The 25,579-nt window shown below is 36.8% G+C and overlaps 1 protein-coding gene across 8 annotated transcripts in view; it reads right to left on the bottom strand.

Annotated features, from left to right (window-relative positions):
- Positions 1-6,153: 6,153 nt before the first annotated feature.
- PIKFYVE (phosphoinositide kinase, FYVE-type zinc finger containing) overlaps positions 6,154-25,579 on the bottom strand; it is a 74,621-nt gene continuing 55,195 nt past the window's right edge. For 7 of the 8 annotated variants that reach the window (XM_027589667.2, XM_027589669.2, XM_027589666.2 and 4 more), the window contains 14 exons: positions 25,014-25,074; positions 24,018-24,155; positions 22,823-22,943; positions 20,749-20,844; positions 19,182-19,265; positions 18,207-18,307; positions 15,999-16,163; positions 14,528-14,587; positions 13,695-13,871; positions 12,812-12,915; positions 11,951-12,079; positions 10,597-10,858; positions 10,128-10,202; positions 6,154-9,390 (listed from right to left, as the gene is read on the bottom strand). In XM_027589667.2, the coding sequence (XP_027445468.1) occupies positions 9,275-9,390; positions 10,128-10,202; positions 10,597-10,858; positions 11,951-12,079; positions 12,812-12,915; positions 13,695-13,871; positions 14,528-14,587; positions 15,999-16,163; positions 18,207-18,307; positions 19,182-19,265; positions 20,749-20,844; positions 22,823-22,943; positions 24,018-24,155; positions 25,014-25,074 (1,689 nt within the window). In that variant the 3' untranslated portion in view covers positions 6,154-9,274. Of the gene's footprint in view, positions 9,391-10,127; positions 10,203-10,596; positions 10,859-11,950; positions 12,080-12,811; positions 12,916-12,944; positions 13,036-13,694; positions 13,872-14,527; positions 14,588-15,998; positions 16,164-18,206; positions 18,308-19,181; positions 19,266-20,748; positions 20,845-22,822; positions 22,944-24,017; positions 24,156-25,013; positions 25,075-25,579 lie in introns of those variants that run through there. The other variant, XM_027589674.2, reaches the window with a different exon arrangement.

Genomic DNA, 25,579 nt, shown 5'->3' with positions numbered 1-25,579 from the left:
CCTAGTTGTCTATTTTAATTTGTTGCAGAAAACAGGACTTCAATTAGAAGATTGGATTTTTTAAATCATTTTTACAACAGTCATGAAGAGAGTATTACTTTTTACTTTGATAGAGAAAACATTTTATCTATAATTCAACATAGCATTTAAATATAATCTTTATAAATTCCTTCTGATTTGGGCTTCTGCTTCTGGCCAAAGTGAAGCAGTAGGGTCCAGATTTACTGAAACAATCATGAAACCAGGCAAAATCCAGAGAAAAACAATTTTCGAAACTGGGTATCAGCCAATAAAGGACAGCGGATCCTTCAGGGGTGGGAAACAAAGGTGAGCTCACTTTGTCCCAGATTATGCTCGGAAAGTTTTGAGGCCAAAGCAGAGGGAGGCGCAACTGAGGAGGATCCTGTTCTACTCCTTGGGGAAGACCCAAGGCAGCTGAGTTCGTGGGACAGAGTACCGGAGAGGAGAGGGCCTCACAGAGACAGAGCCCCAGAGATCTGTGGCTGATGGGTACCCAGCAGGACTGCTCTTACATGCATGAGGAAGCTGCCCACAGCAAGATGGCAGGGAAGGAGCCATCAGAAATGCAAGTATACATACCTCTTTTCACTTGCCTATCTTCTTCTAAAGAGCAGTCGGTTCTTTGAATTGGGGAAGGAAGAAAGTATTTTAATAGGATAAGAACAACAAAGGAAAAAACGACACTCTAATCTCATTAAATTCAACATCTCTAGAGTGAGGCCTTCCTATCTACAATATAATCACTTGTTTTGTTTTTTGTTTCAGAAAAAAAAATTACAAGATAGTATAGTTTCCATACACCCAGCTTCTACTATTGATATCTTACATTTAATAAGGTGCAACTGTTACAATTAATGAACTAATATTGATGCTTTCTTCTTAAAGTCCATACTTTCAGATTTTCCTAGTTTTTCCTAATGTCTTTTTCTGATAGTCACTCATTTGTACTTATGATTCTATTTCAGTGGTGTATGGACAGCAAATTTATCAAATATGTGCTCTTTCAAATGAAAAGCTTTTAGTGCTACCTTCATTTGAAAAAAGAATTAAAATTCTGAGTAGAAAATACTAAACTAGGGGTGCCTGGGTGGCTCAGTCCGTTAAGCATCTGCCTTTGGTTCAGGTGGTGATCTAGGTGTCCTGGGATTGAGCCCCGCATCAGGCTCCCTGCTCAGTGGAGAGTCGGCTTCTCCCTCTGCCTCTGTCCCTCCCCCCTGCTCATGCTCAAGAGCTCTCTCTCTCTCTCTCTCTCTCCCTCTCTCTCTCTCAATAAATAAATAAAATCTTTAGAAAAAAAATACTAAACTATTTTTAACTTACACCTCCATCTGAAAACTACACATTCTAAGATAGAACAGACTCGTGTCAAAAAGTAGCTTACAAGGCACTTAGGACTCTGGTAAAAATTTTTGGGGCTGGGGGGGGTCCCCTCACCCCAGGGGTCCCTCTAAGAGCTTCCTATAGCTCTGAAGAGCTAGTTAGGAAATCTTAGAATCTAGTACTCCAGAGCCCTCTACTGGCCACTTCTCACCACTGCAACCTCATTTTGGTCCATTCTTAACCCTAACAAACTCCCTGGAAATACCTTCCTCCCTCAACGGTAAGAGCAGGGGCAGCTTTTATGATACCCATATAAGTGCAATCAATGTCTTAAAGGTGAGAATTTATAAGGTTAAAAGTTTCCTCCACCCTGTTATACAAATTCTGAACAATTTGAAAATTTTAAATGTAAAAGCAGAAATAACAACCGATCAGAGCCATATTCAAGACTGCTAACTCCAAGGATGCTTTAAAGGATATTTACTACAGTAAAATGATCATTTCATAGCTTTTACTTTCAGTTTTAAAAATCAGGAATAGAGATTTTGGCGGGGCGGGGAACCTTCTTTCAATAGGTGAAGACATTGGGAAAAATCCCTAGGGCAGCAACTGGTAGTCACATCTCATTCATGACATTCGATTTCAAAACACTTACTTGGGTCTCTCCCTTCTCTTTTGTTTCAACCTAAGACATCAGAATACATGTTCTAGAACAGAAGATTTCTTTTGGGCATGAACTGTTAAAAAGATTGCAATCTTTACCAACCACAATGGAATAAAACTACACATCAATAGCAGTAGGAGAACTGGAAAATTCATAAATACGTGAGAATTACACAACACACACTTGAACAACCCCAAGTTCAAGGAAGAAATCAAAAGGGACATTAGAAAATATCTTGAGACAAATGAAAAGTTAGACACAACGTACCAAAACATGGGATAGAGTGAAAGCAGACTGAAGGAAGCTCAAACATGTGAACATGTATACTGAAAAACAACAACGTAGCTTTATACCTCAAGAACTAGAAAAAAAGAACAACTAAACCCCAAGGTGGCAGATGGGAGGATATAATGAAGATTACCGCAGAGAAAAAGTAGAGACTAGGAAAAAAAAAAAAAAAAAGAGTTGGGTTTTTGGAAAGATCCATAAAATTGACAGTCCCTTAGCTAGATTAAGAAAATAAGACAGAAAACTCAAAGAAGCAAAATCACCAATGAAAGAAGGAACATTACATCCAATGCCACAGAAATAAAAAGGATCGTAAGAGACTACTATGAACAACTGTAGGCCAACAAACTGGATAACCTACAAGAGATGGATAATTTCCTAGGAGATACAATCTACCAAGCCTGAATCATAAAGAAATACAAAGTCTGAACAGAACTATAACTAGTAAAGAGATTGAATCAATAATCAAAAACCTCCCAACAAAGAAAATCCAGGACCAGATGGCTTCAGTAGTGAATTCTATCAAACATTTAAAGAAGAATTAATGCCAATCCTCTGCAAACTCTCCCTAAAAATTGAAGAAATGGAAAAACTCCCAAAATGATTTTATAAGGCCAGCATTACCCTGATGTCAAAGCCAGAGAAAGACATTACAAGAAAAGAAAACTATAGGGCACTATCCCTGGTAAATAGAGATGCAAAGATCCTCAAGAAAATACTAGCAAACTGAATTCAACAGTGCATTAAAAGGATGACACACCAGGACCAAATGGGATTTATCCCCAAGAGGCAAGAATGCTTCAACATATGAAAATCAATTAATGTAATATACCACATTAACAGAATGAAGGATAAAACCACTTAACCATTTCAATTGATGCAGAAAAAGCATCTGACAGTACTAAACACACTTTCATGATACAAACACTCAACAAACGAAAATTAGACAACTACATCAACATGATACAGGTCATATATGAAAAGTCCACAGCTAGCATCACTCTCTATGATGAAAGACTGAAAGCTTTTCCTCTAAGGTCAGGAACAAGGCAAGGATGCCCACACTCAACATTTACATCCAAAATATGCAAGAAAGCAAAATAAAAGGCATAGAAAATAAAAAGTAAGACTAAAAAGATCTGTTTGCAAATGACATCATCTTATATGTAAAAAAACCTTAAAGAGTATATACACCAAAAAAAATGTTAAAATAAATTTGGTAAAATTGCAGGATAAAACATCAACTCAAAAATCAGTTGTGTTTCTATAAACTAACAATGAATAATCTGAAAAGGCAATTGAGAAAACAAGTCCATTCATAACACATCAAAAAGAATAAAATACTAGGAACAAACCTAACCAAAAGGTGAAAGACTTGTACTCTGAAAACTATAAAACATTGGTGAAAGAAATTTAAGGCAGCACAAAAGTGGAAAGACATCCTGTGATCATGAATTGGAAGATTTAATATTGTTAAGATGTCCATATTACTCAAAGCAATCTACACAATCCCTACCAAAATGCCAATGGCATTTTTTTTTTTTTTTTTGCAGAAACAGAAAAATTCATCCTATAATGCATTTGGAATCTCAAGGGACCTCAAACAACCAAAACAATTTTGAAAAAGAAAAAGTTGTAGACCTCACACTTCCTTATTTCAAAACATACCTCAAAGCTACAGGAATCAAAGAGTGTGGTACTTGCGTAAAGACAGACAATTAAATGGGATTCAGAAACAAACCCTTGCTTGTATGGTCAAATGATCTTTGATAAGGGTGCCAAGACCACTTATGGGGAAAAGACGGTCTGTTCTACAAATGGTGTTAGGAAACTGGATATCCACATGCAAAAGAGTGAAGTTAGACCCTTATTTTACAACATATAAAAAAGTTAGCTCAAAATGGGATAAAGACCTAAAACTGTAAAACTAGAAGAGGGGGAAAGCTTCAAGACATTGGGTTTGGCAATGATTTATTGCTTATGACATCAAAAGTACAAGCAAAAGGAGATAAATGGGACTATTTCAAACTTAAAAAACTTTTGTGCATCAAAGGACACAATCAACAGAATGAAAAGGCAGCCTATGGAATGAGAAAAAACACTAACAAATCATATATCTGAGAAGGGGTTAACATCCAGAATATGTAAGAACTCCTACAATGCAACAACAACAAAAAAAATCAAGAAGCCAAATTTTAAAATGGCCGAAGGATGTGAACAGACATTTCTCCAAAGATAATATACAAATGACCAACGCACATACGAAATTATACTCAACATCACTAATCATGAGAGAAATGCAAATCATAACCACAATGAGGTATTACCTCGCACTCATTAGGATGGCTGCCATCGAAATGAGTAAGTGTCAGAAGAGACATGGAGAAATTGGTACCCTGTATGTTGTTGGTGGGATTGTAAAATGGTACAGCTGCCAGGGAAAACAGTATGGAGGTTCCTCAAAACATTAAAAAAAAAAAAAAATAGAACTACCGTGGAATCCAGCAATCCCACTTCTCTGCATTTATGTGAAAGAATTTTTTAAAAGGATCTTGAAAGTACATTTGCACTTGCATGTTCATTATTCACAGTATTCACATGTTCATATTATTCACAGTAGCCAAGAGGTGGAAGCAATTCAAATGTCCACTGATGATGAATAAAGAAAATGTGGTACATACAAACAACAGAGTATCATTCAACCCGGAATATCATTTTTTTTTAATTTTATTTATTTGAGAGAGAGCACGAATGCACATGATAGAGGGATGAGGGGCAGAGGAAGAAGCAGGCTCCCCGCTGAGCAAGGAGCCCAATGCAGGACTGGATCCCAAGACCCTGGGATCATGACCTGAGCTGAAGGGAGATGCTTAACCATCTGAGCCACCCAGGTGTCCCTCATTTAACTTATAAAAGGGAGGAAATGCTACAACATGGATGAATCTTGAGGATATTACACTAAGTAGCATAAGCCAGCCACAGACAAATCCTGTATTAAAGAACCTAAAGTAGTCAAATTAATGAAAACAAAGCAGAATGGTTACCAGAGACCAGGCTGAGCAGGAAGAGTTGTTCAATGGGTATAGTTTCAGGTTTGCAAGATGAAAAATGTTCTGGGGGTATGATGTGCAATGTGAATATAGTTAACACTACTAAACTATATACTCCAAAATGGTTAAGATGATACATTTGGGATGGTTTTGAACCACAATTTTTTAATCTTATGGTTAAAAATCCTAGTTTTGTTAAGCACTGACCCAGGAACTGCGCAAGAAATGAATTTCCACCACAGGACACTTCCAGGTGGGTGGGAACAGAGAACTGGGTGCCTGGCTCCTGTGCAAGGACCTTCCCACCACAGCAGGGGGTGCTGCCCAGCGGCTCTCGTGGCCCCGGGGGAGCCCAGGCTCGTGGCCCTGGGAGAGCAGCTGCGCTCACAGCTGCAAGGCCGCAGCACAGCTGGATCCACTTCAGGGAGACTCCTCTGAACAGGCCGGGGACCAATTAACACCTTAGAGCGCCTGCCAACGAGGCGAATCAGCCATTCCCGCTGAGAAAGGGCAGTACTTTGTTGAGTGTCCCATCAGGAAAGCAGAAACACATGCAGAGAAGGACGGCAGAAAAGGTGAACCCATTGCTGGCAGAAGCAAACACACAGATTTAAGACCTCTTTTTCGCGGACCTAAGGCCATTTACTAGTGAAAGACTTAAATTCTCTGGTGGGGAAACTGAAGGGCAAGAGAACGAACAGAAGGCAATGCTTCCGGGGCGAGGGACAGGGGGCGAGGCTTGGGCACCAAACTCCATCTCCCCTTGTTAATTTCCTCAAGCTGATCCAAAACGAAGTGAAGCTGATTCTCAGTTTATTGTAAGTCTTCTTTATTTACAGTATAAGTCTCCAAAAGGTCAAGGCAGTTTTATCTCTTAAATAACATGTCAATCATATAAAACAGCTAGAACCAAAGTAGAGAAATATATACAATATAATACATTAAGTATTTTCAATATTGTTAATTGAATTCTTCATATTAAATTAAAAGAGGATATTATGATTTACAATGTCATTTCTCTAGTTAAAATTAAACCTGTCAAAAGACATAATGTACATTCTTTTTACAAAACCAGCACAGCAGCATTAATAAAACTGCTCATGATTGTAATTTTTGTTTTTCTATAATACACTGCACCTGTGTTACAAAAACAAACAAAAAGGCATTGCACTAGTTTGAATACTGCGTAAGTCAGTATGTTAATACTTGAGGAATAATGAATGGCCTGACCTGTTTTACCATGAGGCTCATTCACAAGAGTTTTCATTCTGTTAGCTAAGCAAACTTTCTAGTAGATGACTTTTCCTTGGCAGTTTTATACAAGCCCACTGCTAATGGGTAAAATGCCAACGAGACACTGACGCCACCAAAACCAATACAAACCTATTTACAATACCCAATAAAAGCCAAAGCTAGAAAACCACTCACTGCTGGATCGAGGAAAAAATTGTAAGCAGCACTTTTTGTAGGAAATTTTCAATGTCTATAAATTTATTCAACAGACTACAAAAGGGCCTTTAATAGCCAATTCCCCTTATTTTTCTCAGACTTGAATAAGAAAAAAGTAAATCTTTTTTATTTTTCCACGAAGTTTTGATGGCATCAAAAACCTTCACATTTATAAATAAGATTTTTATACAATGTAACACATTCACAGAGTTTTCTTGTGCTACTATCAGTTATTCTCAGGATTCATATTTTATTCTAAGGAACAAAGTATTAAGATTTCTTCCTCAGTCTTAACTTTTCAACATCAATATTCTCCAAGCCAAGGAAGGGAATTCAAGAGAGGAGAGTGGTCAGTCATTCAATGCTTAACACCAAGGAGCACAATATTGGAAACGCCTTATATATACATATGGTAGTGACCTCAACAAAAGCAGCCGGGGCTGAGGATATAGTTCAACCACTCACAAGTTCATTTCCCTTTCATTAAGACAGTTTTAAAAGGACAGATCACCCTTGCAAGTATTGCTTCAGATGATATTATACTGGAATTTTTTTAGCCATAAAATCACCTAGGAGGCAGCAGTGCTTTAAAAAATAGTTCTTCAAGTCATGGGCCAGGAAAACAAAATCAACATGACACATACTACTGTCAGGAGTTATTCCAGTGGTGGATCCAAGCTATACATAGCAAGGTGCTGAGACGAAAACAAAGAAAGAAACAACCTGATCACAGTGAAGGAAAGATAACTTCTCCTGCGGTGTGCACGACTGAGGGTGCAGGAAATGGACAGGTAAATAACCCTAAGTATCCTGCCTGAAAGAAAGAACAGAGACAAAACAGTGTTTACAATTTAAAAGGAGATGCAAAATCCATTGTTCTGGACTCACGAGAAGTTAGGTTCCACCCACACATTTCTTTCCTGCAGGAACCCGTCCTTTTCCAGTCTGTAATATCAAAATTAAAACCACTAATGTTCTGTGCATTTTCAGAAGGCACACCACATGTTTTTAAAAAGTGCTTATCATCAGTCCTAAGTCCTTGGCCAACTTGTTTCTAGTTCAAAACAAACCACGTATCCAATAAGCACCAAACACCAAACTAATGCTTTCATTCTCTAAAGCAAACTTTCCGAAATGTTCCTATTTCACATACTTAAGTTTTTGTAACTGGAATGTACCCAGATTTCTTTTTCTTATTTTGTGAAAGTTACAATAGAAATGTGCTATTATAGGAAGACTGAAAAGAGGAGAACTTTATAAAACTTTATAAATCCAATTACCCTTGTTGGCAAAAGCAGCACAAGGCAGTATTTGGTGTTCTGTTACGTCCTCAAAGTCAGTTTAGTACTGTATCTGATCACTTTTAAACAAAAACTCTATTAAACAAGAAGTTCCTTACTACAAATATTTATCCCTTAACATTTCTCAATAATCAGAACTGGCTTAGAAACTGGTGCAGAAAGTTAAGAAACGGATGTCCGCACACTAGAAACCTCTTAGTTTTACAGATGTCACTTAAATTGCTATTTATATTGAAAAAGACACTTTACCTTTACAGAAAACAAGCAAGTGTTTACCTCTCACCCAATTTCTTGGATAAGGTCTAATCTATTTTTTCCGTTAAAAAAAAAATCCTTAGTAATTCTCCCTTTGGGAAGTTAGTCATGATAGACTCATTTACTGTTTCCCTGAAAGCGGAAGAAAACCTAGAGTATGAGCATGTGTGGATAAGTGCAGTTTAACCTATTAATTGCACAAAAGTTATAAATAAGCTTAAAAAACAGTTCCAAAAGGCTTACATTAATGGCTAGAGTCTCCTGTCACCCACAGAGAAGACAGAACTTAAAAAACATCAAGCACCCTCAAAAACAAGGCAAGGTAAGCACACAACAGGATTCCCTATTTAAGTCAAATTCCTCAATAAAACAATAACAGACTGGGTCCATCTGTTTCACTGGCCATTAAGAGAATAATTCAGAATTTTTAAAGGTTTCAGAAATTCTGATAATAGGCGACATTACACTGTTACATAAGAAACACAAAACAAATTCACCAGCTCTACAAATGCTAAGTAAAGAATGTGTCAAATGGGATGCTGGGAAAGCCACAATCTAGGAAGCATTATTTTCTTAACAGGACTGTTAACAAATCTGACACCCCATTTTTTCACCCTATCTCCTCATCTCTGACCATACATTCGTCTTTAGCCCTTTGAAATGTATCTATAGTTTAGCTTAAGTGGAAGAACGTTCACGCAACTTCCCAGCATAAGACAGCTAACTTGTAGGTATCAAAAACCAAAGTGCAAATTCACGGCGTTTTAACCCTTCAATTACAGATAGTCCACACGACTGGAGGATGGGGGGAAGGCCTTGGCATACAGTGGTGAACATGATGAAGAAATAAAACATGTAGCTTATTTTTGGTCCTTTGGTCCAGACCCCTTTCATTCATGGTCCATTTCAAAATCATGTGCTCCCTTTCAGCAGTTCAGACCTAAACCTGTCCAGTGGTCTGGTACCATCAGGAAATACTTGTCCATTGCTTCACAAAATCTAGTCCTGTACAACTCTGGAGAGACCACAGTTGGCATTTTACCTAAGATTATGAAAGAGCAAAGGGAAAAAGCTGTTACAGAGTTGATCAGCAGCTGACTTGAATAGCTATGTTCTTTCATGACAACTGCCATAAAGACACACACACACACACACACACACACATCTCAGAAAAGAGGTAGAGGTGTCCACTGTGCCACAAGACATGGGACAGGGCCTTCCTGAGAGGGGTTTCCATTTTAAAAGACTAGCTCTTGGGTCACCTGGGTGGCGCAGTCGGTGAAGTGTCTGACTCTTGATTTCGGCTCAGGTCATGTTATTAGGGTCCTGACATCGAGCCCCGAGTCAGGTTCTGCACTGAGTGTGGAGCCTGCTTAAGATTATCTCCCCATTTCCCTCTGCCCCTGTCCCCTTCCCCGCCCCCTACTCTAAAAATGCGAGCCTAGCTCTTGCCTAGAGATGAGAGATGTATGAAAGCACAAATGGAGCTAGAAGTGCTTGGAGAACTTAGAAGATTTCAAGTGTTAATTAAAAACAACCTCTTATTCAGAATATCTGGCCTTTTTTGGGTAACTTTTCATTCTGGTATTTTAACACAACTTTAAAACCAATTATTTCCCCACCTCTGCAATTCCCTTTATTATCTGATCATTTTGGAAATGATAAAATCAGAGATGACCACTTATTTTTTTAGAATTTAAAAAAGTACCCATTTTTTAAATGTTAATTGATAAGGAAGACATGAGAACAGTTTAAAGAATAAACACAAATTCTGCTCACCTTGTCCTCCTAAAATTCCTGTTGATTTCACAACCATCTCAAGCTTTTTGTCCCATGTAAATGTTCGAATATAATCTGTTCCAGGAGGGAAGATTAGCAGTACAGCTATGTTAGTAAATATAAGATTAACAGTAATTACTATTACTTCTCCAGTGTTTACTGAATGTTAACAACATTGCCAGACACTATCCCAAGGGTTTTTTCCATATTAATTCTTTTAATCCTCCTAACAACTTCACAGGGCTTCCTTTATGAGTAACTTCTTGAATACAGGTATTTTTGGTAAAGATAATGAAATGAAATGACACTGAAATAGAAGGTAACTAGAATTTAAAAGCTGTTGTTGAATTTTCAAATCAAAGTTGGTGAAAATATTTAATAAGCTATGACTAAACCAGGTTCAGTATAATCTTCAAATTTACTCTGGCTTCAATCATGAACTATAAGTAGCATATGCTTACTGACTTACCTATAATTCCAACTACCAGCTCATTGCTAGTATCATCTCGCCCAACCAGCAAAGAATAATCTATAATGAGGTGGCTAGAAAGAAAGTGGGAGTCACTACGGATCGAGGCTCTCAGCACGGCTTTGGAATGAGAACGGATATACAAAGGGTTGTCTCGAACCATCTTTAAGAGATTTTCATCCAGCAGGACCACATCACAACTCTCCTTCCCAGTATCGGTTTTTACATTTCTATTCCGAAGTGAACCCTTCAAATCAAAAACCTAGCAGAAAGAAAAGTTTCTGTCATTTATGCATGAGTTGCATAATTAATTAATGTAATTAAATTGGAAATGCAAAAAAATTCCTTGTAGCCCATATCATTACGTATACTTTTAAATTTAATTTTAAAACTTAATCACAACTTACATAAATATATTAAACATATCACTTATATATAAAATTATATGTAATGCATGCATTATAATTGTGCAATACATAAAGTAGATGGTGATAGGATTCATCATTGAAAATTAACACCTAGGTACTCAGTTACTCAAACACTTCAGGAATACATTAACCCACTTAATCAACTTTAAGAAACATTAACAAATAACTCCAAAAATATATCACTGGATCATAAAGCAGTTTAAAAACTAGATACAAACAGTCTTAGGAAACTTAAGAGTTTTGGTACCAAAACTCCATTCAATACTATGGCAATGTAGAAGCAACTGCATCTCTCTAGAAATGCTGGGGGTGCTAAAAGCCACACACTCAAAGGTCAGGGGACTTAGGTCCTCGACCAGTGCAAAGGGAAGTGTATTCTACAGATGAATGCTAGGCAACTGTTCCTGGCTCACAATGACATAAGGAGCTAGTGCCAGAACATAAAACAATCACATCACTAAGCACGCTCTTTCATTCAGCATAGCAAGACACTCTCAATGAAGAAATACATTCTAGTGTAAGCTCCTTATCTCCCCATAGACTGGAAATAGTTCAAGGACCAACACTCTGAAAGGTACTGTTCTAGAATCTAAAACAACCTGAGCTCTTGGAATACCTGTGTGACTGTCATAAACTTAATTTTTCTATGTCTTAGTTTCTTCATCTTTAAAACTGAGATGGTGGGAACAGATCTGTCTTCTAATCCTAAAATTCTGTGTTTCTAGGATATTGGACAGGTTAAATTTTAAGACCAGTCTACAATATTCTTCTTTAGTCTTTCCTATAGGGTTCAACAATTCCAAAGTTGACTTTGGCCTAGCAACCGAGGTTTAATACTATCAAATAAGATGTTATTCTCTGATTCTTTATATTCAGGAACCAGAAGTGCAAAAGGTTCCAGTAGCTAAATGGTTCAATATCCTTACCTGTGCCATCTTTCTCCCATAGAAAAGATTTTCCATGACAAGGAGATCTAACTTCTTCTCAGTGTTGTTCTGAGAATTCTTATAACCAATTCTATAAACTCCAAGAATTTTGGCCAATGCAGTGGGCCTCTAATCAAGAAAAGATGAAAGTAAATTCATTTGTAATTTAATACCCATAACTGGATTATCCATGTACTATCCAAACACAATTTTCTATTAATATGACCAAAGAACTTTGAAAGAAACTTAAACCCTTGAATCTCAGGAGTAAGTAAAAAGCAAAACAGCAATGCTAATAAAAACCTTAGATCCTTCAGATTCTCCCAAAGGATAAGGCTTTATAATTTCTCAAAATCACAAATTTTATTATGACATGTAATTTCCCCCCAAATATGCAATAAACCTTAAATGGGAAAAAAGAAATCTTTATGACTCCTTTATACACTTACTGTGAGGAGCATTGCTAAATGTCAAGTGGGCAAACCTGACTGAGCCACTGGCTTCCTTTCTACTTAAGGACCCAGACACTCAGGTCTCAACAAATATTTCCCAGTTTTGTCTCAAGAAACTTAGAAATTATAACGTGCAGCTCTTTTCATCCCATCGTAATGTTTCTACACACACACATACACACACGCACACACTAATTAAATGCAATCTGCTGGCGATCTCTTGGCTCCTCACTGGCAAAGACAGGAAGGAGAGTATGAAATGAGTGCATTCTACCACACCTCAATAACATAACAGAGATCCAGTCACATCCCGTACCTATCTTAGCATGGAAAAAACTGCCACTGGGACTCTGAGGAGGTGAAAAAGCCCAGAAAATTCTAATTACGGACCAAGGTTTGGGATTTCTACCTTTTGTTGAACAGCATTTGTAATATAATTGAAGTAGTGCGGTGCAAAGTCGAGGAAAGACTGGACTTCCAGACGAGGCATCTGCTTCAAAATGAATCTATCATCTAAAAGGCAGAAGTGTCGTATGTGTTTATTCAGTCACAGGATTTCCTGAGGTAATCTATAATACATCATTCCAAAGATCCCAAGTGATGTGTTTGCTTCATGGCTTTAAGGGAGATTTTCTGATGTCACAGAGAAAATTTTCATCAGAACACAGTTCTCAAGTAATTGAGGGCTCAAAGGGTTCCTGAGGATTATATAGTCAAGAAGCCTCTACCTTTGACAGTACCAGACCGAAATTCATAGCTAGATAATTACTAAGTAAAATTTTATAGACTCCTTTGTTAACAATGCAGTAAGTCACAGTTATGAAAGCTCTTATCAAGCAACATCCTTCCTGCTGCATTTTCTCAGATAATTTTGTTTTCAGGGTATGGAGAACGGAATATGACGTACAAATGGTCATCATCTTCTGTAATAAACCTTTGTAGGTGAAGAACCTAGCCTTCCTATTTTCAGTTTAAGTATTTATATTTTTATCTGTCTCATCAGCTCTGAGGAAGCCTTGTGAGTCTTCCAGAAGTTCTCTGTTACTATTTACATTTGTAGAAGTCAGGACCAGAGAGAGTTTAGTAAGGATCAGATCAATGTCTGTCTCTAACTGCACACCATATACATGTATATTCTTTTAAATATTGTTATTACATACTCTCAAACAGAAAAACAGAAAACTTCGTTTGCCAATTGACCATATCATACCGCCTCAGTTCAAGGGATTCACAGACCATCTGAGGGGAAAAGATGGGTACTACTCAGTCAGTGAGTGACTAAAAAGGCTTACCCTCAGTTGCATAGAAGGCAGCTCCTGATTTGCCCCCACGGGCCTGCCAGGGCGAGGAGTGGGAAAGAGAGCGAATGAAATCTTCTTCACTGCTGCCCAGAATCACTTCGCGCATCTTATGAAACTCTCCCGCATAGTACAGGCGACAGTAAAACTTGGCATTTGCGTCAGAAAATTCTATAAACAGAAGTGTTTTTAAAAAAGGGGGGGGCCTTCTATGAATCAGAAATCTCTCTTCCTTACTGCCCACTTCCCATGCCCAACAAATTTGACCATTTCATTTTCTCCAGGATAGCATTTCTCAGGTTAAGTTTACACCCTTGTTTGTCAAAGTTCTGTTAAAATGATTCTCAGGGAAGACCGAAAAGCATCTTATAACCTTACAGAAAAATCAAACAGAAAATAAGACCCATTTCTAATTTTATACTGGTTACTGTACTTTCATCATTATAATTTTACATCTTAAATTTTACTGTACTTATTATTCTGGATGACAAATTTTTAGCACCCCCCCTCCCGCCCACACACACACAATTCTAGACATCTGGTCAAGGCTCTGTGGCTCTAGATTACACAATAATTATTTAAACATTAGATATTAAGTCAAATTATACCTTATAAATTAAAATATAATTTAAATTAAATTTCTTTATACATTAAATGTTTATTTTATAAGCTAAATCTAGATTAAATAAAACTTATGTCAGCACACAGACTTAATATTCATTCCAAGAAACAGGACATTTATCTAGAATAAGCTAGAAGCCTTAATTAACAGTTTTCTCAATTACAGTTGCTCTCCCTGAACCAACATTATTTTATCGCATACTTACGAAGCTCCACATGTGGATTTATGAGTTGTTTCTTTTGTGTATCTCCTCCGTCCACCTCATCTAAAAAGTTTAACATCATTAATAAAGTCAAAGTTTTCAATGGGTTATCAGTTCATTTTGTCTGTTCTTTCCTCCCCTGACATAACAATAAAAACTAACAAGTCAATTCTTGTTATCCTGGTCAAGTCACTCTCGAGAAGCATTATGTGCATAATTAAACTTTATAAACTATTACAAAAATATAAGTACCTTTTGAAAGAGCAGTTTTCAGATGAAAAACAGAATTCAGGTTGAAGAATAACTTTTCTTATATTTGATTCCTCTGATAACAATATACTAACTCTCATTAAACTCTACCTCTGAAACTAATAATATGCTATATGTTAATTAATTGATTTTAAATAAAAAGAAAAGAATACAGATGAAAAAACAAAACAATATGCTAACTCAGCTCTTACATCAAGTTTCCATTACTTCTTTATCAGTTTATGACCATTTTCCCTGTGTGTGGAATAATGGTTCTCCAACAGCTTGAGATGCTTTGTCTTATAAAATACATAAAATATACTAGTATCTACTTCAGAGCTATTCTTTATATTTGATTTGTGTGGCAAACCTATGGCTAGATGCACTCTAATTATTACAAATTTGGAATATATTTCAATAGCTAGAAGAAGTGATCTTCCATGTTTCACATTTCTAAATTATTTTTTTCAAAGCACCAATGTCTTCCAAGGATTACAGCCCAACAGAAGTCTATAGAATACTTAAGATGATATTTTAATTACTAATGAAAATTTATTACACTTCCTTTTAGACTACTAATTCATGATCTAACCCAGGGGTTGCCAAACTATTTCTGTAAAGGGCCAGATGGTAAGTATTTTATTCAGTCATAACTATCCAACTTATCAATATGACACGAAAGCAGCCAATTAGTAAATGAATGGGCGTGCTTATGGTCCAATACAACTTTATTTACAAAATAGGTCAGCACAGTTTGCTGATGCCTGGTCTAACCCCATAGTCAAACATAATCAGGTAGACATACTTTTAAATATCAAAATGAAGGTAGACATCAATGCCCTCAACCCTACAGAGACTGGGAAAGAAAGGAAATGTCTGAGGGGGTAGTGGAATGAAAACATCTGAGTATGTAACTGTGAGTTACAAGGTGAGATTGATGTTTTACATGTTTAATGTCACTTAGTCCCCAGGAAACCATGGAAGACATTGCTTTTGGCACTTTACAGGTATGGAAACTAAGGCTTTCTGATTCTACCACACAGTAAGTGATAGCAATGACAGCTAAAGCCAGTCGGACTCTACAAGCACCACGCTTTTTCCACGCTGCCATACTGAGGCATGAGAAGAGAGCCAACGCCCTGGTTTGGGCAGTAAGAATTATCTACTCAAGACTATAAAGGACACAAGCAAGTAAAATAAGCACATTTGGTCTCCTTTAACACACCTTGAGGCTCAATGCCTTGACTCTCCGTTCCCTCCTTGCCCGTCTGCCCAACCTGGTAGTAAGCACTATCTGCTCCACGTAAGGTCTCTCTCTTCTGGGAAGAGAGATCAGGGCTTTTCCCTGCTGTCCCTCGGAAGAAGGACAGCATTCCAGAAGCCTTTTTGGCTAAAAATAAAAGGTAACATAAGTACAGGTCACTGCAGGTGAAAAAATAAAGATTTTCAACTCAATTCTTTTGTTAGCAGTAACCATTATATGAGGGTAATAAATATGAGTCACACTGATACTTTCATTTGCACAGACTATCATTCCACATGTTTTATGGGGCCTGGGGAGGGGTTATTAGTCAAGCACTTTCATTATCAGAAATATAAAAGAAAAGCAATGTTCAGGTAGCTGTATATCAAAATGTGAGAAATTCTATAGAAAATCTTTCAAAAATTACTTTACATGGCAGTCATAATCTTTTTTTAAAAAAGATTTATTTATTTATTTGACAGAGAGAGAAAAGCGCACGCATGTGCCAAAGCAGAGAGGGACAGAGGTAGAGAATCTCAAGCAGATTCCCCACTGAGCACGGAGCCCAAAGCGGGGCTCGATCCCACAACCTATGAGATCATGACCTGAGCTGAAACCAAGAGACGCTTAACCAATGGAGCCACCCAGGCATCCCAGCAGTCATGATATCTTAAGCAACAAAATTTAGGGCTAAATTCTTATAATATTACAATAGATAATTAAACTAACACAAAGCAATACTATAATCTACAAGAATTCAGAGTTAAAAGTAACATCTCTATATCATTTATGTTCCTACATTTTAACACAGCAAAATCTAAGCTGTTTTCAGCATTTTTCAGAAATTTGTATAAGATGGCCAAAAATATTACTAAAGCTTACTCTATACTTTCATGCTTAGTTTTGAGATTAGTATATATATATATCATCTATGTGTGATCTATGAACTCATTAGCATACATGATTCTAATTTCATACATTTACCATCTACAAAATCCACATAAAATGTCACTCATAAAGTGCTTAGTTAGGGTGGTAGACACCATTATGACGTCCTTAAATACCCAAGCCCACCTTGTTCCTTGCTGAAAGAACTGCAGTTTTGTTTGGGGCAGCAATGTGGAGAGCCCTAAAATATAAATCACGACTTGTATAAGCAACTAGGGCAGAGCTGGTCACTACAATCTCAGTCTCCCTTGCAGGGAGGGGTGACCCTGAGACCCAGTTCCAGCCAAGGAGACTAAAGGAGAAGCCTCTGCATGCCTAATTAAAGGAAATAGCTACAGCTTGCAGCTACCTCCCTTCTTTCTGCTTCAAATGGAGACCTGAAATGGAACATTTTGATCATGAGGAAAACTTAACAGAATCGTGAGAAACTACCCCTCTCTTGTCATGACAATGCTGACTAGCTGGACCAATGCCAGCAACCACCTGCCTCTGGACATTGCTATTTTAGAAAAATACCCTGTCATTTGTTTAAGCCCCAATAGTCACTTGAGTTTTCTGTTATTTGTAGTGAATACATTCCTGACAAAGTCAAAGAGACCTATGTTCAAATCCTAGCTTCCACTACCTCTGTAATCTTGAGCAAGCTACTTAAGTCTTAACTTTCTTTTTAAAAAATGGAGATATGTCAAATAACTCCTTTGTGGTTATTGTGGGGATTAAAGGACATGACACATGAAAAATTCTTTTCACAATGCCAACAATACTGTAAAAACTTTTTTAAGAAGTCTCTCTTAAAGCGTCTGGGTGGCTCAGTCGATTAAGCATCTGCCTTCGGCTCAGGTCATGATCCCAGAGTCCTGGGTGGGCTCCCTGCTCAGCGGGAAGCCTGCTTCTGCTTCTCCCTCTTCCTCTCCCCCTCCCTCTGCTCGTGCTCTCTCTAATAAATAAAATCTTAAAAAAAAAAAAAGTCTCCTTAGCTTATATACTTTAAACTGAAAATTCTAAAAAGGCAGATTCTGTTTCTTTTTGCATAGACCTACAAGTTTCTAGAAGTTTTCAAATCCAATAATAAGGTAAAGATCAAGGAAAAGCAAAATATTTAAAAAGGGGACATACAAAAATTTTTTTGTAAAGACCAGAAGTAATAAATTCTTGCCAGCTGGCATTTCTTATTTAATGTTTTCTTCTTCAAACCATAATTACAAATAAAACTAATAAGTACGCCTCCATGTATAATCTTACTTGGCTGCTGCAGGTCTGCTTCTGCTGTACGGTTTGTCTGTCCTCCACTGACCTCAGGTAATCTAATAGGGCTGCTACTCTTTGGTCTGCTGTCTAAAGTACTAAACAAAAAACAAAAGGAAAAGTTAATTTCATACAATTCGGACAGAAAATTATTCCTGCATTAATCTATTCCCCACCTAATCCCACCCACCGTATCTGAAATCTGATTCATAATTTATGTAAACACAGGTTATAACACAGAAGAAAAAGTCTTGAAATGCCTACTGGACTTAAGAAAAAGAAAGCAAAATGTTATAAATATAAAAGTGTCTGGAAAATACGTGAAAGCAGAGGCTTTTGTAGTATTTCCCCAAATTCATTAGAGTTATCTTAGTACTTGTAATTCAAACGATAACAGAAAATACCAATTTCATATTTCTCAGGCTGGTTACCATGATAATAAATAAATCCAGATCAAATGCTGTCACAGTAGTGAAGGTGGAAAACCTACTTCACTAAGAATCAAAATAATGAGCCTATGACAATTTCTGTCTAAATGTCTAAAATACTGAACATACTAAAAGAACTAACTGGTTAGGAGTTTTGTTTAGTTTTTAAACTATTTGGGATCTTTAATTATTATGGAAAATTCACAAATACTTTAAATTACAAAGTAAAGCAGTGGGTTACTGATTTCCAAAGTTACTATTTTTTAAATGAAACAAGGACAATTTAAAATGTTGAAAGTTTAAGTCTGCAATATACACTGAACTTCTATGGCAATTATCAGAAAACTATATCCAAAGGCACCGTTTAAGGCCTTTTGCTATACTTGAATTTTGTTCTGTCAATTGTTGGCTAAAGTTTTGAGTGCCACTGTCAGTATCCTAGCAACTGTCACACTGATAATTTGCAATAATAAAATTGAAGAATGAGCATTTAAAAAATTATGACATAGCCAAATGAAGTAAATTCTACTCAATCATGGATCACCTATTTGTCGGAAGCCCTTCTTCGGCACTGCTCCGCTGAGTCACTTTGGACAATTCCTCTAAGGCATTTCGGTATTCTTTACAACTTAGGGTAGAAATAGGTTGAAAAATGTTAAACATTAAGCTTCTCTTCAAAATAAATCATATACTTTAGAATAAGCTCTGCATTACGGAAATACATTTTATGTGTCCATAATTAAACATATTTGAGTCAACTAACAAAAGTTATCAAGTAGAAGCTTCATGAAGAAGGTCATCTTCACAGATAATGATGCAAAATACAACCCAACACACCAACCAGTATCACTATCCTAAACAATGACTGTGAAAGTCTAGGTATTAACATTTAGACTAAATATCTTCAGGGATAGAACAGGTAATTTAAAGTATAAAACTTCAGACTTTAGTATAATATAACAGCGAGAAAAGGAACTTAAGAATGCTTTTCTATTTAAAGGTGCTGAACTTTAAGGAAAAAATCCAACTCTTGGACCAGCAGTCTGAGAGCCCTGACTTAGATAAATGAGATGTCAGGGAATAAGAGAAGCATGTATTATTTTTCCAAGACATTAGAAGAAAGTGATTTCTACTGGAATGCTCAATTCCTAACAGTACATAAGAAATTTTTTATTTGGTTGGCTTTCCTACCTTTCTTATCTATTAATGTAGTATGACTAAGCAATAAAAAAAACAAATATTAACTTCCTAAAGGCCAAAAGGCAAAAACAAAAAAAATATATCCCACGGAATCTCCTAAAGGAAAGAAATTCCTCATAATCCAAAGAGTAAACTCTAAACTTCATAAATGCTAAGGCATATAAATCTATCTTGTTTATTCCTATAAATCCAATACCTACTATACCACATATTGTAGATATTCAAATATTTGTTGACTAAGCAGGCTCCTTGCAACCAATATATAAAAAGAAAAATTTACATTTCAATGCCTTCCAACAGAAAAAAAAAGTTTTTTAATTAAACATCTTAGATTATATTTTAAGTTCTACCACTACCAAGGTATCGTTGTGATTAAAAAGCACTGTCTTTTTAGATATAAGATACAAATATTTTTAAAGAAGGATGCTTTTTAAGACACATGGTAACTGCGGGCATGTATGTGGGTTAAGGCGTAGGAACAGCATTACTCTAGTAAGAAAACCTTACCTGCTATGTGTGAGAAGCAGGAAGGAAAGAAAGAGTATAAAAAGATACTCAGATGGTATAAGATGCTTTATTGTATCAACAAGTAAAGGTAATAAGGAAGGGATACAATGGATACACAGTATAATAGAATGTTTAGAGGATATATATAAAGATAAGTAAATCACTTGCCTAAGTCAATTTAGTTAGTAGAAGCTTGCTTAAGAATCATCCTGTTATTATTTGGGCAAAGAATACACTTTCAGACACAAAGAGAACAAGCTACCTCGCCCAAAGAATATATATTTTTGCTTACATATAATCATTCTACTCTACTCTCTATAAAAGATCTAAACAATAAGGTGATTAATAAATACACATAAGATATAAAGATCTAATCATAGGTGAAAAAGTTCCATGAATAATACCTGAGAGCAAAAGCAATGATAGAGCTGGGTTCCTTCTCACAAACCGCAATGGGCACCCGTTCATGTTCATACATTAAGTAGTGTTTATCTGGATCACTGTTCAAAATTTTTAAATAAATCAGTAAGAACAAAATTAGCAGAAAATGATATATATAAACCACTAACACATTATAAGTAAATTTCAAGGCAATTTTAAGTTAACTAAATATGGCACAATCATAAGAAGATAATTAAGTAAACCAAAATGTATGCAGAACATGAACCAAACAGCCAAAGGAAAATGTATCGACAGAAAGTTTTTAAAGGCAATCGAAAATCGTCAGAAGTAGTTTTCAAATCAGAGGGTTCTGGAATTATTCCAAACAACGCTTTCCATGCTGCCAACTTTGAGCCATGTTCATCTCAGAAAGTATTTACAATGAACAGCAGAAGTATGAAAGATTTTGTTCTACTACAAGCCTGAAAGATGTGTCTTCTAGAAATTGTGGAAAACATACCATTAGTCCAACAAGAAATAATATAACACAGCTGCTCTCCTATTATCATATGGAAACTCAATGGTGTGACCATTTTAACCCCAATCTTGATCCCGACTTCTACCCTTAGGCCCCTAGAGAAGCATTCATTCATTTGTGTAATAGCTACGTACTGAGCGCCCACCATGCCAGAGACACAATATTAAGAAAAACTAATACTAAGCACCTAACAACTTGCACAAGATGTTAACAATACAGAGGTGGAAAAAATTAGGCATGGTAGAGTTTACAGTACAGTGGGATAAAGAAACCCATAATGCTACAAATAAATACAATCACCTTCTGTGATAAGTACCAGGAGGGAAACATGACAGCCTGTAACAAAGAGACCTAATCTGGCTAGGGCAGGGAGCTAGCGGGAGGGTCTGAAGTTTATCTGAGAAAGAATTCACAGGAGTTAATGACTAAAGAAGAAAGTGAGGGCGTGGGCAAAGGCCATACACCAGGAGGGACAATAACCCACTCAAGATACTGTGATATTGGAGTCTGAAGTAGAGGAAACAGGGACCCTCACAGACGGTACTATGAATCTATGAATCTCTACTCGTCTCCTCCCTGAGACTGAGCTCCCAAGAGCAGTGATTTTTCCTTATTAATCTTGTTCCACATCCTTGGGCATTAGAGCTGGCACTCAATAAATTTAAATATTGACTGAATAAATAAATACAAAAGTCAGTTAAGAACAAAGGTCCTTATTAACAAATGTCTACCTTTTGTTTTTGTAACAAAGAGTACTTTTCTTACTTTTTTTTTAAGATTTTATTTATTTATTTGACAGAGAGAGAGAGACACAGCGAGAGAGGGAACACAAGCAGGGGGAGTGGGAGAGGGAGAAGCAGGCCTCCCGCTGAGCAGGGAGCCCGATGCAGGCCTCGATCCCAGGACCTGGAATCATGACCCGAGCCGAAGGCAGACGCCTAACGACTGAGCCACCCAGGCGCCCCCAAAGGTCTACCTTCTGGATACACTTGTACCACCATACAAGAGCAGCATTTGATGGCTACACAGATCAACCAGTGGGGAAAAAACACACTCTCAAAGCCAGCCTCTTTTCTTTCCTACTCAGAGAGCCCCATACAGGATCACATGAAAACTTGTATGGGTCACTGTAATACATCACCACTGATAGAAAAGTACCACGTCCCAGTAAGTTATTAGATCAGTAATGTCATCTTCATACACAACAGTAGTATGTTTCTATGATTATGGGATCAATAGATGTAGCAGTATATCTTTAAAAAATATGTATATAAACAATTATTTTCAGAACCATTAATCTTAAGCATTAAGCAATATTAGTTAATGCTTTTTTCATCCACTCATCTATGTGATGATGATTACTACATAATAATTCTACAAATTATATTATATCAAAAGACACCTCTTTTACTATGATGAAGTATAATTTAGGACTGAGAAGTACATATATAAATAAATATATTTAAGTACATAGAGAATAAATCTATACAAAGAGGTTTTTAAAATTAAGTGAAAATAAAACCACCCAACAACAGCCGCTGACTTTTATTAATACTTACAAAGGAAATGGAATAGGGTTATAGCTATTTCCCGGAAGCAAATTTGCAAAGATGGCTTTCATGGTTGATTTTTCTTTCACTTGGCTGTCTGTGGATCCCAGCAAATGCCCATCAAACACATCTAGGATTAAAAATATGCTACTTATATGTTAATATCCAGGAAGAGTAAAAAAAAAAAAAAAAGTAGAAAGTATCAACGTTATTTCTTGTGTGGAATACAGACATATGCACACCATAATTACCAATTATGGTACAAAATTTCTGATCTAGGAATAAGGACTCTTCAGGGATGAAAGAAGCAGCAAGAGCGAAGCATACACAGCAGTGACTCCAAGGAGCACACTGTTTGTGCTACATCTGACCCTTTCTGAAACTGGCATCATGCTATAATCGATGGCTTCCCATTGCAGGGGCCGGGCAGCAGCCATGATGTAGTTACTGCCTGAGCATGCGCGAACTTAGCCGCTGCTCTTCCTATCAACACTTCAACTCAGTTATGTGCGCTGTGGTCATTACATCAGAGTTTAATTGCAATTTAAAAGTTTTTAAAGTTTACACTACTTAAGTAGTTACTGCTTAAACAGAAAGCAAGGAAAGAGAGAAAGCAAGGAAAGAGAGAAGGCATAAATTTGCTATTAGTGAAATAAATAGTTGTTGTTGGAGAAATGGCTGCAATTTCTCTTATTTTCTGACAAGGCAACAACCATGTACTTTACAGGACCCAAGAAAGTAATATCCCCAGAACACAGATGAAGCAGACTAACATTCTGTTACTGAGATATTTATATGTCAAGCAGTGCAACTGAAGAAGTGATATGGTAAAAAGCTATATCTAAAATAGCACTTTTTTTTTTTTAATTTTAGATATAAAGATAGAGAAAAAGAGAGAGTGCATGAGCCCAAGAGGAAGGAGCAGCAGAGGGAGAGGAGAGAGAGAATCCACAAGCAGACTTCCCAGCTGAGCGCAGAGCCCGACTCGGGGCTCAATCCCAGGACCGAGATCCTCATGACCTGAGCCAAAACCAAGAGTCGGCCGCTTAAGGGACTGAGCCATCCACACACACCCCCTCCCCGATAGCACTTCTAGCAAGTATGAAATTTACAAACTCTGAGAGATAAGAAAGCATTGTATCAAAGCATTCACAGTGCTCTCCTTTTCTGGATCAAGCACAGTAAAAAGTGACTTCAAGTGCACCTTCAGAGCTGCTGGTCGCGTCGAGTTCAGGGGGCCCTCCCCCCAGCTGTTCAGGCATGACCTCTGGTGGAGTAGGCAACTGGAGATGGGTGGAACTGGTGGAGCTCTGACTGGACAGGGTTGTTAGGAAGCGATCCTCTAAAGAAAAACAAACTTGAGTGAATCATTTAAAAACGCTGAGCCCATGTCTACCTAATAGGAATGTTTTTAAAATGCCAACTTATATTTCTACTTCCTAAACCAAAGAATTTTAATTTCCTGAAAATTAGTTAGGCCATTTTAGCACGTATTTTAGAAACAGATACAAATATCCAAACAGGTTCTATGACTTAACCACAGTCAGGTCCTAGCGACAGCACTGTGACCGGTAACCCAAGTCTGATTCCTATCTAATATCCTTATCCATTGGGCCATAATAGCTACCTAAAAGCACTAGTCCATTCAGTTTAATAGGGAATAAAATCAGGACACCACTGGGGGAAAAATCACATGCTCATTCCCAGGGGGAAAGTTCACGTAATTATAACAGAAAATGCCAAGAATTACGAGCTGAGCTCGTATTCCACAAAGACAGTCTAAGGAAATTTCCCTACAAATTTTCTAGGGTGGCACCAAGTCATTCAGTGAAATACTGTGAAAGACAGCTTAGGTCTAGGAAAGATTTCAGTAACATAAAAACATAAACTTTCTAATGTTTTTGCAGTCAAACCTGCTGACTTTGGAACAGGCAAAACAAAAATTCAATTTCCTTTTTTTTTTTGCTTTTCCCCTAACAGCAACCATCTCTATATATCGTGTATTTCTATATCCTAATTTATTTTCTTGCAATATACTTTATGAAATCTTAAATTGACAGTGCTACAACACTCTACAAGAAGGAAAAAAAGTCTAGAACTGTATCAGAAAAAATTCTCAAAATTAGCCACTGAAATAACTTATAGACTAAGAAATTTCTTTAAATCCAATAGCAGGTGATCACCAGACTCAAGGACCAACCTTTTTCTCCATTTTGGAGCCCTGGAGAAATATTTCTTGGTGCTGCATCCATCGAACTTATCTGCAGAGAAGTAAATACTTTATTCTTAAGGAAACATTAAAATCACACTTTTAAAATTTTCTTAAGAATTATTAAGACACTCAGCTTTTATGTGGGTTATAACTTTTGATTTTTACCTTATTAGAAATTAAAACTGAGAAAGTTTTAGAATATGCATTAATTCATTTTAAAAATAATAAACCCTTATACGTTAACATAAATAACATGTTCAAATTAAAAATTACCAATTTACCAAAAAAAAAAAAAATGGTAAGAGTGGCATTGTTTTACACTTTTGCAAATAGTTTAATGTCTAGCAGACAGCTAGATTCATCCCTGGCTTCTGCATTTAATCTGTTGAGCTATATTATTATGATTGAAGAGTATAAAGAAAATCTAGCCTCACATACATATATAACTGAAAAAGGGAAATCATGCAGAGCCCTTGAAAGAGACTTAAACCCCCAGGGGGTCCTTGAACTACACTTGGAGAATCATCCTCTAAACAGTAGCTCACTCACTAGCA

The sequence above is a fragment of the Zalophus californianus genome, chromosome 3, assembly GCF_009762305.2.
Source record: "Zalophus californianus isolate mZalCal1 chromosome 3, mZalCal1.pri.v2, whole genome shotgun sequence".
NCBI classification, from domain to species: domain Eukaryota; kingdom Metazoa; phylum Chordata; class Mammalia; order Carnivora; family Otariidae; genus Zalophus; species Zalophus californianus.
Note: the sequence above shows the minus strand (reverse complement) of the source record. Positions and strands in the feature narration are given on the sequence as shown.